This window comes from Teleopsis dalmanni, chromosome 2, assembly GCF_002237135.1.
Source record: "Teleopsis dalmanni isolate 2A chromosome 2, ASM223713v2, whole genome shotgun sequence".
NCBI classification, from domain to species: domain Eukaryota; kingdom Metazoa; phylum Arthropoda; class Insecta; order Diptera; family Diopsidae; genus Teleopsis; species Teleopsis dalmanni.
Genome location: NC_051847.1, coordinates 16,842,840 through 16,859,232, shown reverse-complemented (window position 1 = coordinate 16,859,232; position 16,393 = coordinate 16,842,840). Strand labels below are relative to the sequence as shown.

The following is a 16,393-nucleotide window of genomic DNA, read 5'->3' as shown; positions in this document are numbered from 1 at the left end:
TCAAAAGAAAGAAAACATATTTTAAGTTACCAAAATTTCATATAAAAAAAAACAATTCAGTTTATTTATTTACACAATTAAAGGATATGCAACATAAGCACAACTTTTGGTAGTATTTACCCAGCGTATAGCGCGTAGCTTGTGAACTTGGCAGTTATATTAGAGTCGATGTATCTGAGAGCTGATATATATTTTACAGGTATTTTTTTATGAAAATGTTAAGAACTTGATGACAATACGCAAAACGACACGAATAATAAACACAATTGCCAATACGTTTATGCCTACCTCACGCAGATGTACAAAGCTACAAAATATTATTAGAAGAAATAAAAAATATTTTAACAAATGAGAACTAGTGTTATATTTTATAATATTATGACTAATACATTTTATATATACGCAGTACACGTAATAACATATATAAAAAAATTTATATTGGCACACGAAAATGAAAGGGAATGTCCTTAGATAAGCTGCGTTCAAACACATATGAAACAAATGTGTGATAGGGGAGAACATACATATTTAATTTATAACAAAAACATATGTCTAAATTATTTTAACAGATAATTTTCCAAAAATAAGAACAGCAATTTAGTAAAAAATTACATGCAGTTTCATGTATTTAAGAAATCGCATTCAAATTTTTTTCTTCAATATGTACTAAAACAGCCATATCATTATTTCATACAATGCATTGCAATAGAAAAATATTTTTATTAAACCTTTTCAGACACAGTGGACTAAAAGATAAATACAAGAAATTGACGAATTACGTTTTTTAATCATTTTTAGTTATCATAAGTATCCCTGATAAATGATGTCTTGAAGACGGATTGATAGAAAAAATCGAACTGGTGTTGAGTAATGAAGAAATGAATAACTACAACTCTTTGTTTTTAATATGGAGGTATAATAATATATCTATAAGATGAAAGAAAGCAACAAATCACATTACGAAATATAACAACAGATCATTTTTTAATAACTAATTTTATATCTGGTATATCTGATACAAGTTCAGTAATTATCTTCATTAAATATTATGTGCATTTCTGTTAAATCTCATGTGTGTTAGAGTTTGCATTTGTTTTTTGTAACCTATGAGTCTGTCATTTCCATATTTAAAACAATATACTTAATATACATGGACTTAAAAATTTTTATAGTAGACAAATAAAATTTCTGAAAGTTAATGCAACTTTGGCTACTTGTAGAAAAACGCGATTAGTCATCGTTTCTAATTTGACAGACACGAGTACAAAGTCTGTCACTTACACTTCAACACATTATATACGGGCTGTAAACTAATTAAATAAAAACTCATATGTTTCTTAAGATCACTGATAATGAGTACTTGGCAACACCCGGAACAGGGTTATATGGTCAGTCGAATTACAATAAATTAATCAAATTTTTGTTGTTGCTTCTTCATTACTATTCGAACCCTTTTATTTCATTTGATAAAAAAAAATTAACATTAACATTTTTCAAGTTATGTAAATAGAATACAGAGGTACAGAGCAGTAAAAAGAAAGATTGGTATAGAGATAAGTGTTACACCATTATATACACAAATAAACAACACGAGTATATAATAATTAAAAATTTCGAGTCTAACGCCAAAAAATCTATATTTGTTTTAGAAAAAAGAGATACTTTTTTTTTATTCAATAATTTATTTTGACCTATTTCAAATACCGTCAAATGTCCAACAATAGTGATCTATTGGCTAAAATACCCATACATGATTTTTAGACTACATACGTTACGAATTGAAATTCAACAATTTGAACCGCGGTCTCGATTGTTAAAACTCAAAGGTAACGTCTACTACAATTTTAGGAATATATTATTTGGCATCCTGTTGATACTTATTCATTATCTTGAACAAACTTTATTACAGGTACATTTCTATTTATTTATTCTGAGCATTTGATCTTACTATTAATTAAATCAGCTTGTACAAGAGAAACAAAGGTATAGACAAATTAATTCATTATGGTACAGGGAGATGATTTAGTAACATTCGGTTTCTACTTCAGCAAATACAAATTATAATTTTATGCCCAAAGCGGTAGTAAGCAAGCAGAAACTGATCTGAGATTAGAGAAAGCATTCGATGAATATTTACAGGTTTAGAAAATTGCGAATTAAAACACAAACCGAAACTCTTTAAAAGAACTGCCAAACTGTTTATATACTATTTGTTCTATAATATTTCAGATCTATTTTTGAATATTACTTTAATAATTGGGAAGACAATAGTTACCTGCCAATGTAATATATTGACTAAAATTTTTCCAGTTAAGTTGGCAGCCTTACTGTTCAATTACTATGACAGTATATATTTTCTATAAATAATATATGGTTAAAAGAACAAAAATATTTTACATAAACATTACTATTGAACTTTTATTTTATATATTTTTGAAAATAAAAAAAAATTTTATCTTCTTACGAAAAAGACATTACCGTAAAATAACTCATAATGGGCGAATAAAGGATAAAGCAGGGAGGAACAGCAATTTCAGTCTTTCGCCCTAGAGGACCATCAAATACTATATGTTATTAATATATTTACTAAAATGTGGCTGAGAAAAAATCCTTAAATTTTAAAAAAGATTGTTAAGCAGCCTATAACTGTAGTCTAAGAACAATATTATTAAATACCACCCTAGATCCTCTTCATGCTTAATACGGCAGTGACCATCATCAATAATTTTTGTGTATAAAAAGAAATAACTTTTACATTTTACAGTATTCGGGTTACTTCGTTAATGTTCGTTAATGCAGGTTTTTGTGTCAGTGTAGAATAGCATTTATTAAATTTTTTGATCAAATTTTTTGTTATCCAAATTACCCTACAGGCGTATGTAAACATTATTTTTTTAAGATTATATTAATGTAGGAAATAATTTAAAATCAATTAAACATTAGTTTATTTTAATAAGTTATTTAAATTAATTACAAAATATATTTGTTAGATGTTTAACACATTATACGAGTATACGAACTTGTATGTGTATGTATAAGTGTTTCTGAGGATGCGTGTGTGTAAGTAATTTAACTAAACAGTGCATATTTCTCTAGGTTCTTAAGGCAGCCTAGTATTTTTACTATATCAAAAAGTTAATGCATACATATGATAATACAAAATAAAAACTATAGAAGATTCAATTAGTAATATATTGATTTTAGATAACAAAGTTTTAAGTGCTCACTGCTGTTGTGAACTTATTCGTTCAATTAATATGCTCTATTTACTTATTTTCATTAATATATTATGTAGCATATATTACTGTATAAAAAAAATGTTCTATAGTTTTTAAGTAGACTTAAGCTATATTACTATAGTTTTTAGAAACTAATATTACTCTAATCATTTTAACAAAAACAAAATCTAGAAGAAATCAAATAGGAACAACATACCTGCTTCCCGAAGCACCGCCATAGCGATCATCTGCGTCATGATGTGGCGCAGGCACTGGTCGTGAGCGCACAGATGATGAACCATAACCGCTAGTGCCACTGCTGGATGGTGTTGCGTACGTGGATGAAGTTCGTGAAGACGTATCATCACGCGAATTGCGTCTCGCTTCAAGACGGTCGCGATACGTTGACGAACTTGTCGATGCAGCTGAAGCATTAGCACTTGTGTTTGGTCTACTCGAGCTAACAGCACTAGAAGACTTTGGTTTCGTATCAACTTCGTCCTCGGATTCTTCAGTTGAAGTTTCTTCTTCACTGCTGGATTCAGATTCTTGCTTTTTCTTATCATTGCTAGCTGCGGTTGTATTATGCTGAGGTAGAAAACGACTTACAAATGGTTTCTTCTCGGGCGTAGCTGCAGTTGACGCTGCACTTGGAGTTGAGGTGGGCCGTGTACGTGCAGGACTCTCACGTGCTGTCGAGTAACGTGCATTAGCTGGCGTTTTATTAGTATTACTTGTAGCTGCAGCAGCTGCTGAGCTAGCTGAACTCTCTGTAGATGCATTGGAATCACTGCTACCGGAACGTGTTGTCTTTTTAACGGCTGTCACTTGTGCTGAGACTGGTGGTTTAGACTGTTGAGTATGAGCAGAGTTGTAAAATCCGTCAGATTCATCTTCAGAATCGCTGTCAGTCTAACAGTTTCGATCAATGTTTAATTTTTGTGTGGGTATGGGCGAGCGAGCAATTGATCGAACGAGCGCAAAAATACACCAACAGAGAGAGATAAATATTAAATATAACGTATGAGACAAAAGTGATGCAAGCATACACAGTAATGAGAAAAAATTTACATATACTTCTACGGACTTTTAGGTTTTTCTTAAACCTATGACTAATATTAACAGCAGTAATATTAAATTTATGGAATATTGCAATCAACAAATAGAAAAATTAGTTTTCAAGGATAGTGAAACTTTTTTCTAAATAAATGAAAGTGAAGGCGGGCTGAGGTTGCTCTATATAGTTAGATTCTATATAGTTAGATTGTCACAAACGCAATATTTTAAAAGAAAAAGTTAAGTATGTGAAAAGTTAGGTATTTAAAAATATATATTTTAAATATTAACAATTTTTTTGTAATTTTCAAAAAAATTAAAATTTAAGATATTAATTCAATATATATTCAGATCAAATGATATACATTTTAATTTCCAGAATAGATCGTTCTGAAAAATGTGTTTGTGAGCAATTCACATACGATGTAAAGAACTCTAAAAATCTTTCGTGTTCTTAAACTTTCTTATACTGAAATTTTTTACTGGTCAGAAGCTCTTGATTAAACTGAACTTAGAATTTTGATTATTTTTCGAAAATTCTCATTTAAGGAATTTAATATTCATAATCGCCTTAAGAAAACAAAAACTATGATCCAAACAATTTAGCAATGAAATGTGAAAGTAGTGAAAGTAATAATCGAAAGTGTGAAAGAGCTGCGAGAAAGTGTATGGCATGGCATGACATGATGATTTTTATGAAATCAATCTGAAGCAGATTGTGTACGCTAGAATACAACGACAAATAGTCCGGAAAGCCATTGTTAGTGCAACGTGACGGTGCATTGTAGAATGGAACGAATTCTGGCATATGGCGATGAGAGTGACAATGAAAAAAACGATGCTGTTGAAAATCTCCTCGTTGGTGTTTTTTTATTGATTTTACATTAAAATGTTTTTAAGCACTTCGCTAGGACATCAGATATTTAAAAAAAAAAAAGCAAAATATTTCAAATAAACATTTTTAGTGCGTATTAGTAGCTTTTGTGTGGAGACTATACACTCGGTTCAGATATATGTATTAGTAAAGTGGATTAAATAATTTTATATATTAATTTAAGAACAAAACAACATCACTACCACATCGTTTAAAAAAATGAAATATTTGTCAAGTGGAAATTTTTTTTTTTAGTGAAATGTAATAATATTACAATTGTATATGATAAGGAAATAAAACAAAAATTTTATTTTTAATTATTTATTTCTAAATTATTTTCGTCTTATTTTTCGGGTTTTGCAACAACATTAATACAGGTGTAGTGTATAACAACGACTAGGTAGATTTAAGATGTTAGTTTCATAAAGACAATCGATAAATTTAAAACTAAATCTATTTAAAACACAAATTTTATTATTTTATTTTGTATAAAATTATTTTAAATTCTGATGTCCATTAAAATAGAAGTACAGCTTAAGATTTTTAATAAAAATATAAAAAATTCACTTATAACAGTTCGATAGAAAAAATGCTGATATATACAGAGAAAGCTATCATAAACGGATACCCCCAAGAACGCTCTCTCTTTCTCTCTTTTTATCATTTTTTCTCTAAATAAGACAAAATTGCTAGTTCTGGCTTCGATTTTTATTCCAAATATGTTCATTCAAACGGACAGTGCTTTTAACTGGACAGAACTGGTGCCGTCTATTTCGACTTAAGGCAACTTTGATTGTATTACAAATCACATTATATTTATTATTATTCAGATACTTTCAAATACAAATACTATATATTTATTTGAATAATGTTACTCTGAACCAAAGGGAGTAGCAATTCTGAACTTTGTGTTTCCCTTTCCTTTCCCTATTTCGGGAAAGAAATCTTTAATCGAAATCTTCGAAAGTCACAAAATAGGCACTCTTTTCTATTCCTCAGCTTCCACTAAAAATCTTAAGCTGTATATATAAAGCAAAACATAATGGAAATATAACCAATGCTTGTATGTTTTTAGTATTAATAGTAAATTACACAAAAAATACAATAAATACATAAGAGATAGGATACTCCAAAGGAGGAACGTGTGAATGGAAACAAAGAAGAGGAACATTTGCATTTTAGTTTAAAATTTTAGTGCTTTTATATAAAAAACATTGGATTGTTTGGTTTGTGTGTGAGTAAAGCGAGTAATGGAAGAAGTGCAGTTAAATAGCTTAAAATTTTTATTTTAACTTAAAATTTTATATATCTTCACAATCTTATATAACACAAAGGAAAATGATTTTTGATACTATATATTCAACTTTATATCCAAAAAAAATTAAGTTTCGTTTGATTCTATCTCAATTTCATCTTCTGATTCTTCTGTAACAGTTTCGTACTCTGTTTCATACTCAGATGAAGAGCCATCATTTTCCTTAACCACACTATTACCACCTTTCTTTCTTACTACTGTTTCATTATTTAAGTTTATGCCTAAAGTTGAACATAATTTTTTTTCTTTCTCATTTGTGTTTGGAGATTTTGTACTTTCCACTACAACTTTATCAGCAGTTTTGTTATGAGTAGTTTCGTTTTGAACAACATTTGTGGGTAAGAGTCTTTTATTTAATCGTACATCCTTATCTATTAAGATATCTTGACTAGGCGTAGTAGTTAAGAGATCATTATCTTCTTTAATGGATTCTACTTCTTCCGCCTCACCAACACCCTCACCCTCACCTTCTCCTTCACCCTCACCCTCGGCATCATTTTCTGCCTCTCCTTCCTCTTCACTCTCTTCTTCACTATCCGATTCAGTATCTTCTTCGCTGCTCCCTTCACTACTTTCTTCATCACTTTCAGAACTGCTTTGTGTACTGCCTTCTTCTCCAGTTTTGCGTGAAGTACTACTACTACTACTGGAACTACTTTCCTCTTTACTATCTTCACTACTCGTGTCATTACTACTTTGTGTACTGCCTTCTCCGCCTGTTTTTCGGAAAATAGTACTATCAGTAGAACTGCTTTCCTCTTTACTATCTTCACTACTCGTATCCTTACTATCTTCACTACTCGTTTCTTTGCTATCTTTACTATCTTTACTGTCTTCGCTACTTGAATCTTTGCTATCTCCACTTTCCTCATCGTCACTACTCTCACTTTCCTCATCCTCACTTTCTTCCTCCTCGTCTTCCTCATCGTCACTACTACTACTACTACTTTCACTGTCACTTTCTTCTTTATTTTCATCATTCACACTCACCTCTGCTCTTGGAGGCGTTTTACGCACTGGTGAAGCATGATTGGAGCTATCACTCTCCTCACTGGCTGCTTGTGCTGTGGTTCGTTTTAAAGCCGCAACTCGATCAGCAGCTGGTCGCTCTGGTTCAGCATGAGCTGAATTAGTCGCCACAGCATTGCCAGCTGCATTGGCTGCTGTTGCCGTTGCTGTTGCCGCTGATGTACTACTCGCAGGTGCGTTTTTATTCTGACGTTTAATGCGACTGATTTCATCATCTTCGGAAATTTGTCTTTGTGCTGCTGGTGCTGGCTGTTGAGCTGGTTTGGGTCGCTGCATTGAAGCCTTCTGAGCTTGTATCGCTGCTTGTACTGCAGCCTGTGCAGCTGTGTCTGTCTTCTTTTCTTTCTTCTCTTTACCAATATCTGCCAAACGTTGTATAACACGCGCACAGTCACTTAAGCGAATAATGCCACTTAATTGACCACGTGAAGCATCTTCACCATTTAGTACACGATCTTTTTTCTTTTCGAGCTCTTGTCGCTGCAATTGTTGCTGCTCGTTATCGGAATCTTCGTTCTGATGTGAACGTACAAAACGTGAACGGAAGCGGGATTTGGCTGAACGTCCAGACTGTTCATTATCGTACTCATTATCATAATCGTAATCGCGGCCATAACGGTTCAAGCCACTATCACCATAACGATCATTGTTGCTGCGCATAGGACGTTCACCAAACTTGCGACCACCGAGTACAGGCTCATCATTATAACCACCACGTTCTTCTTGCTGTCTAAATTGTGTAGCAAGACGGTGATCACTTTTTGAGCGCATCAAACCTGGTTGTAATGTTGATGGTGGTGCTAAATGCGAACTACTAGCTGAACCACCTGGTGTTGAATGTGGCATAATATTCAAATCACCAAAGGTAGCTAAATTCATAACCAACTGATTAGGATCGATTGAAACCATAAAACGTACTCGTCTACTATAATCCGCATTTTCATATTCGAAATGACGAAGAAATTCAACGGTTTTCAAAAATATTTCTTTAGTATCCATCAGCTCACAGTCATCCCATTCTACTGAGTCATTCATATACTTATCCACAATATCGCAATTGCTTGCAATATTATTTATTTCCAAATCCAAATTTTCTTTCAATGTTGTGAGATTTCGTAGCTCAACGGTGAGGTAGCGGTCAATTTCCCCTTTCAATCCTTCAGAACGGTCTTTAATGGCTTTGGTAATGCGTCGATAAATTTCGTCAATCTCTTCTGTCACACTTACACAATTCGTTTGCAGGCTAATAGTATTTTTTTCTATAACAGCTAATGAATCCTGTAAGCGATGCAAACTACGACGAATCTAAAAGTAATGTATGGTTTGAAATTTTACATAGAGACATGAGTTTAAGCATATAACTGACCTGTGAGTTGAAACGTGTTATTTCGCGCCTTAGTATGTCCATGTGAGCACTCTTGCAGTCCTCGCATATTTTCTTCTCACAATGTGCGCAATGCGAGAGATATGCCTTCTCCGAACAAACGCCGCAACGCTCCATAATTTGGCCTGTTTGAAAAATTTGAAACAGCTTCATAACTGATTTACTTCAAATTTAGCAATAGTATTAAAATCAAATATATAAATAAACTTTTTCAGCTTTTTTTGCTTAATTTGTTATAAAAATGTGAAACATTTGCACTCAAAATTTAAAAAATATTAACATTTATTTTCTGAAAGTTTTATTTCGAGTTTTGAAATTAAATGTCAAAATATACAAAGTAATCGTTTGGATGATGTGTAGTTACAGTAGTTACTTTGTTATTATAGAAACTCATTTAATTTTTTATTAGTGAAAGCCTTTATATATAAGAAAAGAAATCTGAAACATTTAGGAGATGACTTGACTTCTCGAAGACTATAGAGCAATTGAAACATTTTCGAAATTTGAAATTCTTGATCGGGTAAATTCGAGCAACGAGAGCATAGGAATACGTGAATACTTTAAAGAACTAATTAACCCCAAAATTCTGAGAACTTGACAAATTGTCAAGTATTAAGCCAAAAGCTTTTTACTATTCAGTGAAAATGTTGACAAATTTCAAAGCTCGAGTGGCTAGTGCTTTTCACCACAATATGGTGAAAAGTGTTTTGTATGCAAAAATCAAAAGTCGTATGTGGACTAATTATTATATTCATATCACGTCTTATTACTTTTATTTTTTTTTAATTCGTTATTTGTTATTTAGAATTTTTTTATACATTTTAAAAATGCATATTTTTATCCAATTTGTAATTAATGTCAAGTAAAACATAAACGGTGATCATATGCCTAAGAAATATATCTATTACAATTTCCGTTGGTTATAGGCAACCAAACTTACTGCTTTGACATTAATACTATATATACATTAATACCTTTACTATTTACATGTAAATTAGGGGGGCATTCAGCATTGTTTGAAGCTGGAGCAGTAATAGTAGTCAACTGCTACTATTGGATTTCTTATAAGGAATTTTTAAAAAAATCTGAATTAAAATTTGGACAATTTAGTTGATATCCATTTCCTCCATTTTCCTCTTCATCTAACAAGAATAGTAACAGTAATATATCTTCTTCTTTTTTAACGAATTATTTTCAAAAATTCTGTGAAAACAATAAAAAATGCTTGTAAGGAGTAAAGAGTGTCTACTTGACAATTTATTAAGAAACAAGCTTTATATTTATAAAACTGAATATCAAAACCTTGACAAATTGTCAACCTTGACAAATAAGAAAGATGGTTAGTAATTACCAATACTTGACAAACTTATCAAGTTCACAGAATAGTGTGATAAATATATTTAAGAAAATAAATCTGTTAATACTTTTAGACTGTGCTTGTTTTTCTTCAAATCTCTATAAGCTTCAAATCTCAAATCTCTCTATTAATGACATATATTTATGATATATTGAGATATGAACACTTACCAGAAGTTGGATCTGGCAATTCACCGGTTATTTCTATATGTAATTCGAGAAAACGTTGCAGCGTTACATTTGTGGGAAACGCCTGCACTCCATTGTATGGTATGCGATGTTCGGCACGACATTCTGGACACTTAACCTTAAGTAAAAAAAAAGGATATAAATTTTTTAAAGTAAATGTACTTGAAAACAAAAAATTATATTATATTTGCAATAAATTTTTTGAAGTGTTAATTTTGTTAAAATACTGTGCGCATCTCTAAAAACCATTAAACAAAATTAAAATGTTACACTTAATGGCATCTTAAAATGCGTAGACGTTTTGCTTTTTGTCACTTAATTATGCAGAAAATTACTTATTTCACAAAGTAAACGTAACTTCCACATTTCCATGACAGAAAGAATCCATTGTTCTTGTGATGTACTTACAAATCTTTTTGTATGTGACTACGTACGAGTAGGACATACGCTAATGAGAATGACTGCAATTTATATGCATTACGTTTTTTAATGGTTTGGAAAATAAGTTATTTGCTTAAAAACAAGATATTTTAGTATGTTTATTACTATATCTAACTTATGGCTGAGATGTTATGGAAATAAATTGATTTCTGATCAATTGTATATAATCACTCCACCCAACTAAGTAGCAAGTACCAGTATACCTATTTTGCACGGTTGAGTTTTTAAAACGATACTATAACATTAGTCCGTTTTAAGTAAGTAGGGGTATTTCATGAACAGTAACCTATATTTATTCTATTAACTGTCTGCTTCTGAATAGCATATCTATTTACTTATATTTGAACACTTTATTTATTTTAAACAGTGATTTTAATCTGAAAAAAAGAATATTCTATCACAAATATATTCTACTAAAATCAAGACATATATAGAAAGTTACAGCAGGTTTTAATGAAGCAGGTACTTATTAATATTGGTAAAGTTATTCAATTATATAGATTTTATCAGTATTGCATTCTATACCTCTGTGTTCAACATTTCAAAACAAATAAATATTATTTGCTTATCGAACCAAGTCGTTTCTGGAGTATTGATTGTACTTTTGATATCTCGAAAAATAAGCTATAATAACATATAACCTACTGGAAAAATTTGTTCAAAGTAGCTATCCAGCAAAAGTCGTTGTCATTCAGACTTTTCCGAAACCGTTTGTATTATTCATTATAGTTCTAATTTAATATCATTGCCAGAGATATTCCCTCAATCTTTTCTTTTTGGGTGCATCGCTGCACTTAATTCCGTTCTTAACACAAAATTTGGATCTGATTTAGATAATCAAAATCAAAAATGATATTAAATTAGAACTATAATGAATAATACAAATATTTTAGTTTGATTATCCAAATTAGAATCCAAATTTTGTGTTGAGAACGGAATTAAGTGCAGCGAAGCACCCAAACGGAAAGGATTGAGGGAATATCTCTGGCGATGATATTAAATTAGAACTATAATGAATAATACAAACGGTTTCGGAAAAGTTGAATAGACGCTAAAGTCCTTAAGCTAACTGACTAATTATGAGATGAAAAATTTTTTAAACACAAGTTTTGCTCTCTCGGGATATGAAATAGACACTTTTAAATATAATTGATATTATTGATTAACATGAATCCCTTTTCCAAAACTATATTCTCTGATTGTATGTACCTTCTGCTCACATATGCCAACGCTTAACCTAATCTTCCACACACTTTTCGTAGGCCCGTGCAGGTATGGCTTTTAGTTCCTTCAGCGAATTCACTTTTACCGATTCAATCGACTCAAAACGCTTACCACGAAGGGGCAATTTGAATTTCGGGAATAGGAAAAAATCGCACGGCTCCAGATCTGGCGAATATGGTGCCTGAGCGATGACAGTGGTGCCGTGTTTGGTCAAAAAATCGCGTACAACAAGAATTTCCATAGTAAAAATTGCTGAATGGCACTTTTCACTTGAGCGTAAGTCTCACATTAATCAGCTGCGTAAACTGATTGACAGGATGCGCTACAATTTGTTACCATAATTCAAGGAATGGGTGTACCAACATAAAAAGAAGAAATTTTTGAAAAAGTAGAAGGTATACTATTCCAATCTGGACGCTACTATTTATATAAAAGAGTATGAAATACTTGCATATAAATAATGACAGCTATTTAATGTTGCAACTCTTTATGGTTATATATTATAATATATTTATATAAGTATCTATATATATATATATATACATAACATTTAGTAAGTAAAGGCAGCTAAAGAATAAAAATTACTTTTTTTTCATTTCACCAAATGTGCGTAATAATTTTGTTCTTATTGTTCTTCATAAGACCATAGGCCACAGTATATACTGGCTTTCACGATTTTTCTCTTTTCTTTTGGAAAATTGCCAGATAAAATATTTTTACAATAAATTTGAAATTTATATTTTACGTAAACTGTGTATTTCACTCAACAAACTCTTGCCGCATAAATGATTTTATATATTTTTCACAATTTAATGCTCTACTTTTGCACCGGCTTTCAGAGTGTGAGTTCACTTCTTAGGAGTGGGTACGTGTCTGTATCTGTATCTGTATCTTCATACAAATATCCTAAATGTGTACTGGTATTATTTTTTTAAATTTCTGTGTGGGTTGGTTTAATATTTTAAAGTGTTAACTTTTGTTTTTAACAAAGAATAAAATATAAGTATATATAAATGTTTACAGATTTTGCAAAATTTGTATACAGTATATTTTTTATGACGTAGCTGCTACCATTAAAATTAATTGAAACATCAAGTATATTTTCAATATTTTTGTGGTTCTCATACAATATTTTCAATTAATAATTTATTGCAACGTATGCAGTTGCCAAAATTTCTATTTTATTTTCATTTAAAAGTACAAAATCAAAAAATGCTATAATGAAAATGTTCAATTACAATAAAAGATCTACATATTTAAGAAAATAAGTTACTTAAATGGCTTTATATTATAATGAATCAATATACCACACATTTTAAGAATTATAAATTCAAAAAAGAAACCTTAATTATTACAATCTTTATACTATTCATCATCCATTAGCTAATTGCAAATATCATAAGTATAATATTTATCTTTTTATTATATCACTAAAAGTTGCTTTCTATTTAGTTCAACCTACGTTGGGACATTCCACTATGGAAGTTTACAATCTGAGCAGTCTGATGGGGAACACAATCTGCATCTTATTTATCAAACTTGGTATTTGGCTTTTTAACTCAGCTTGACCGGGCAAGTGGTATTAAAGCGACGCCTATGCGCTACTTAGGCAGAAGCGGAAATCCTGCCATGTATTACTTTTTAGATTATTTAAGGACATTTAGAATGAATAAAATAGATAATAGAAAAAAGATTATTTCTCGTGTTAAATTATTTACGGATATTTGAAAACAAAAAAATTTACACGGATTAATTTATCGTGGTATACAAACACAACATACTTTCTATGAAAGAAATGGAATTCAAAACAACAAAAATAATATTTATATACTGACTTATTGGCACATGATTGTATGGATACACTAATAAAGTAGTGCTTTAATGTATTTATTTACTTTAAAAACATAATTATATACTATGCCTATTTATTTTATTAGTTTATTAATTTAACTATACATGCGACCATCCAAAGAAAAAGCCTAAATTTTATAGAGGAGTCAAAAATAAGAGTTTGTATGTATTTTCTTGACTTAGAGATTAAATCTGTATTTAACAAATAAATGGTCAGCTTTACTAAATAGAAGGTCTATGGTATCATATACAGTAGATGTGTCACAAAGACCACTGATAACGTTTATTTGGTAGTATTAACTTTACTTTTATTACATGCTATACGAAAAATGATATAGTACCAATACGAATATAAATAGAAGCTGGTGTGATACTAAATAATCACCACCAAATAGAACTGCAAATATTATAACATAAAGTATTGAACATAACATTATTTATTATTAAATTTAAATATGTTTCCATAAAAAGCATTCCTCAAAATAATTTCACTTTGTGAAAATATTTATTTAATAATATATTTAAAATCTATATAAATTTTATTAATTAAATTATTTTTTTCTTTTTATGCATAAATAGAGATTCCAAGAATTATCAAATTTAAAGCAATAAAAAGCATATTAATTTTATTTTAAATATTTTATGAAGCTTATGATATATTAATTGAATGCATTGAATATGTTTAATATTCGTTTTGAAATTAAAAAATATTCTACCTGTCGTCGCACATAATCCACTAAACCTTCCATGCAGGGTTCCATGCAGAAAGAGTGTTGACATGGCAGCAATTTTGGTATGCGATACCGATCTAGGCAAACGCAACACGTCAATAGTTGTTCAAATTGTTCCATTTTTCACTGTAAATAATTATGAAAATTGCAAATTATATTAAATTTAAAATATAATTTTAATTCTATTTATAAAAAATAATTTAAAATACCTTATTATAATTTTTGTATATATAGAAACTTCATTAAAAACTGCTTAAAAGTAAGGTAAGCAAAAAAGATCAACTATGGTCGCGGTGCTTCGCTACATTGGAAGCTGGTATCCTGTATTCTATTCTATTCTAAGGTATTATAAAGAGAACTACTTAAGCTGTATGCGATTAGATATAGATTGTATTATGTCTTGAATAAAATTGAGCAAATTATCAAGTCCACTGAGCTCCTACCGATATGTAGATGAAAAGTTGGTACTGTAATAGCCACGGTAATGACAACAATATAATGGAGAAAAGATATCTCTTTTAATTAATATATATTTATTTAGAAAAAGTATTTACCACATTTGTTTTTGCTTTAAATGCTTTCATTTTTTAACTTACAATGTAAGTAACAACAAATATGGTGATCGACGATTAATTGATCGCCTTTAAAATATAGCTCTTAGGGAAACGAAGGTCCATGTTCTAACAGCATTTTTAAAGTTAATGAAAATACTATATAGCAGCAATAAAAAACGTGACAAATAATTAAAAATGCGAAACTTTTCTGTGTTTACCTTTGTATTTTAAATTAAAAGCTGTATTGTTAGAGTAACTAAAAAGATATATTACTTATGTTTCAAATACGAAATCACATAACGAACTCATTCTTTAATTAGCTTCTTCTGGGAAGTGCCCGGCACTAATGCACAAACGGAAGAAACACCTAGGAGGCTATTTCATGAATCAAGTCTAAGTTTCAAGGATTCAAGTCTAGAAACGATAAGCTCTGTACTGTCTTTCATTAAAGAAAGCAGACTTGGAGAAACATTCTAATTCGAATAAGGGCACAATAGATCTTTTAGGTCTCAATACACTATCTCTTTTCAAATAATAATAATAATGTAGTTAGCTTCTTCTGCTAGCAAATCAATTACTGAACTATAGTAAATAATGATTACTCTGATAAAATGAAAAGTTAGAACAATTTTAGTTAGAACAATGATTGGAAGTTATTAATCTAAAAGAATAAATTACTGTATTTATTTGTATTTGAATTATTAAGCAAAATTTTTCATACATAACCACAATTTTAGTTTGTTGTAAGTAATAGATATCATCGTATATACAAATATTAAGAAAATTAAGTTTATTCTTCTCTTCTTCGTTATAATACGATATAACACGATATACGATATAATATAATCGTAACTTGGCGATTAGTATTATGGACGTATGCGAGTTAGGCTCAATACTCGATTGTGATATAGAAAAATTTGATTTATTGCCATTGATCGATAAAATCTATCCATAGAATGATAAAATGTAACAAATACTTTAATGAAAATTTAATAAATTTGCGTAAAATTACTTATTTTGGAAAAAAGTTATATGAACAATCAATTCCAATAATGAAAATAATGTAAAAATAACAAGAATAATACAAATAATAAGGATTTTCCTTGCCTCTTCAATAAAAAATATGTGTTCGCAATATATTTCGTAAAAAAGAAATATGAAAACGCTATTA

At 30.1% G+C, this 16,393-nt stretch overlaps 1 protein-coding gene across 6 annotated transcripts in view; it reads right to left on the bottom strand.

Annotated features, from left to right (window-relative positions):
• LOC119681446 (RING finger protein nhl-1) overlaps positions 1 to 16,393 on the bottom strand; it is a 54,259-nt gene that overhangs the window by 13,297 nt on the left and 24,569 nt on the right. For 3 of the 6 annotated variants that reach the window (XM_038094636.1, XM_038094641.1, XM_038094638.1), the window contains 5 exons: positions 14,654 to 14,794; positions 10,404 to 10,539; positions 8,859 to 9,001; positions 7,454 to 8,797; positions 3,436 to 4,130 (listed from right to left, as the gene is read on the bottom strand). In XM_038094636.1, the coding sequence (XP_037950564.1) occupies positions 3,436 to 4,130; positions 7,454 to 8,797; positions 8,859 to 9,001; positions 10,404 to 10,539; positions 14,654 to 14,788 (2,453 nt within the window). In that variant the 5' untranslated portion in view covers positions 14,789 to 14,794. Of the gene's footprint in view, positions 1 to 3,435; positions 4,131 to 7,453; positions 8,798 to 8,858; positions 9,128 to 10,403; positions 10,540 to 14,653; positions 14,795 to 16,393 lie in introns of those variants that run through there. The other 3 variants (XM_038094639.1, XM_038094642.1, XM_038094640.1) reach the window with 2 other exon arrangements.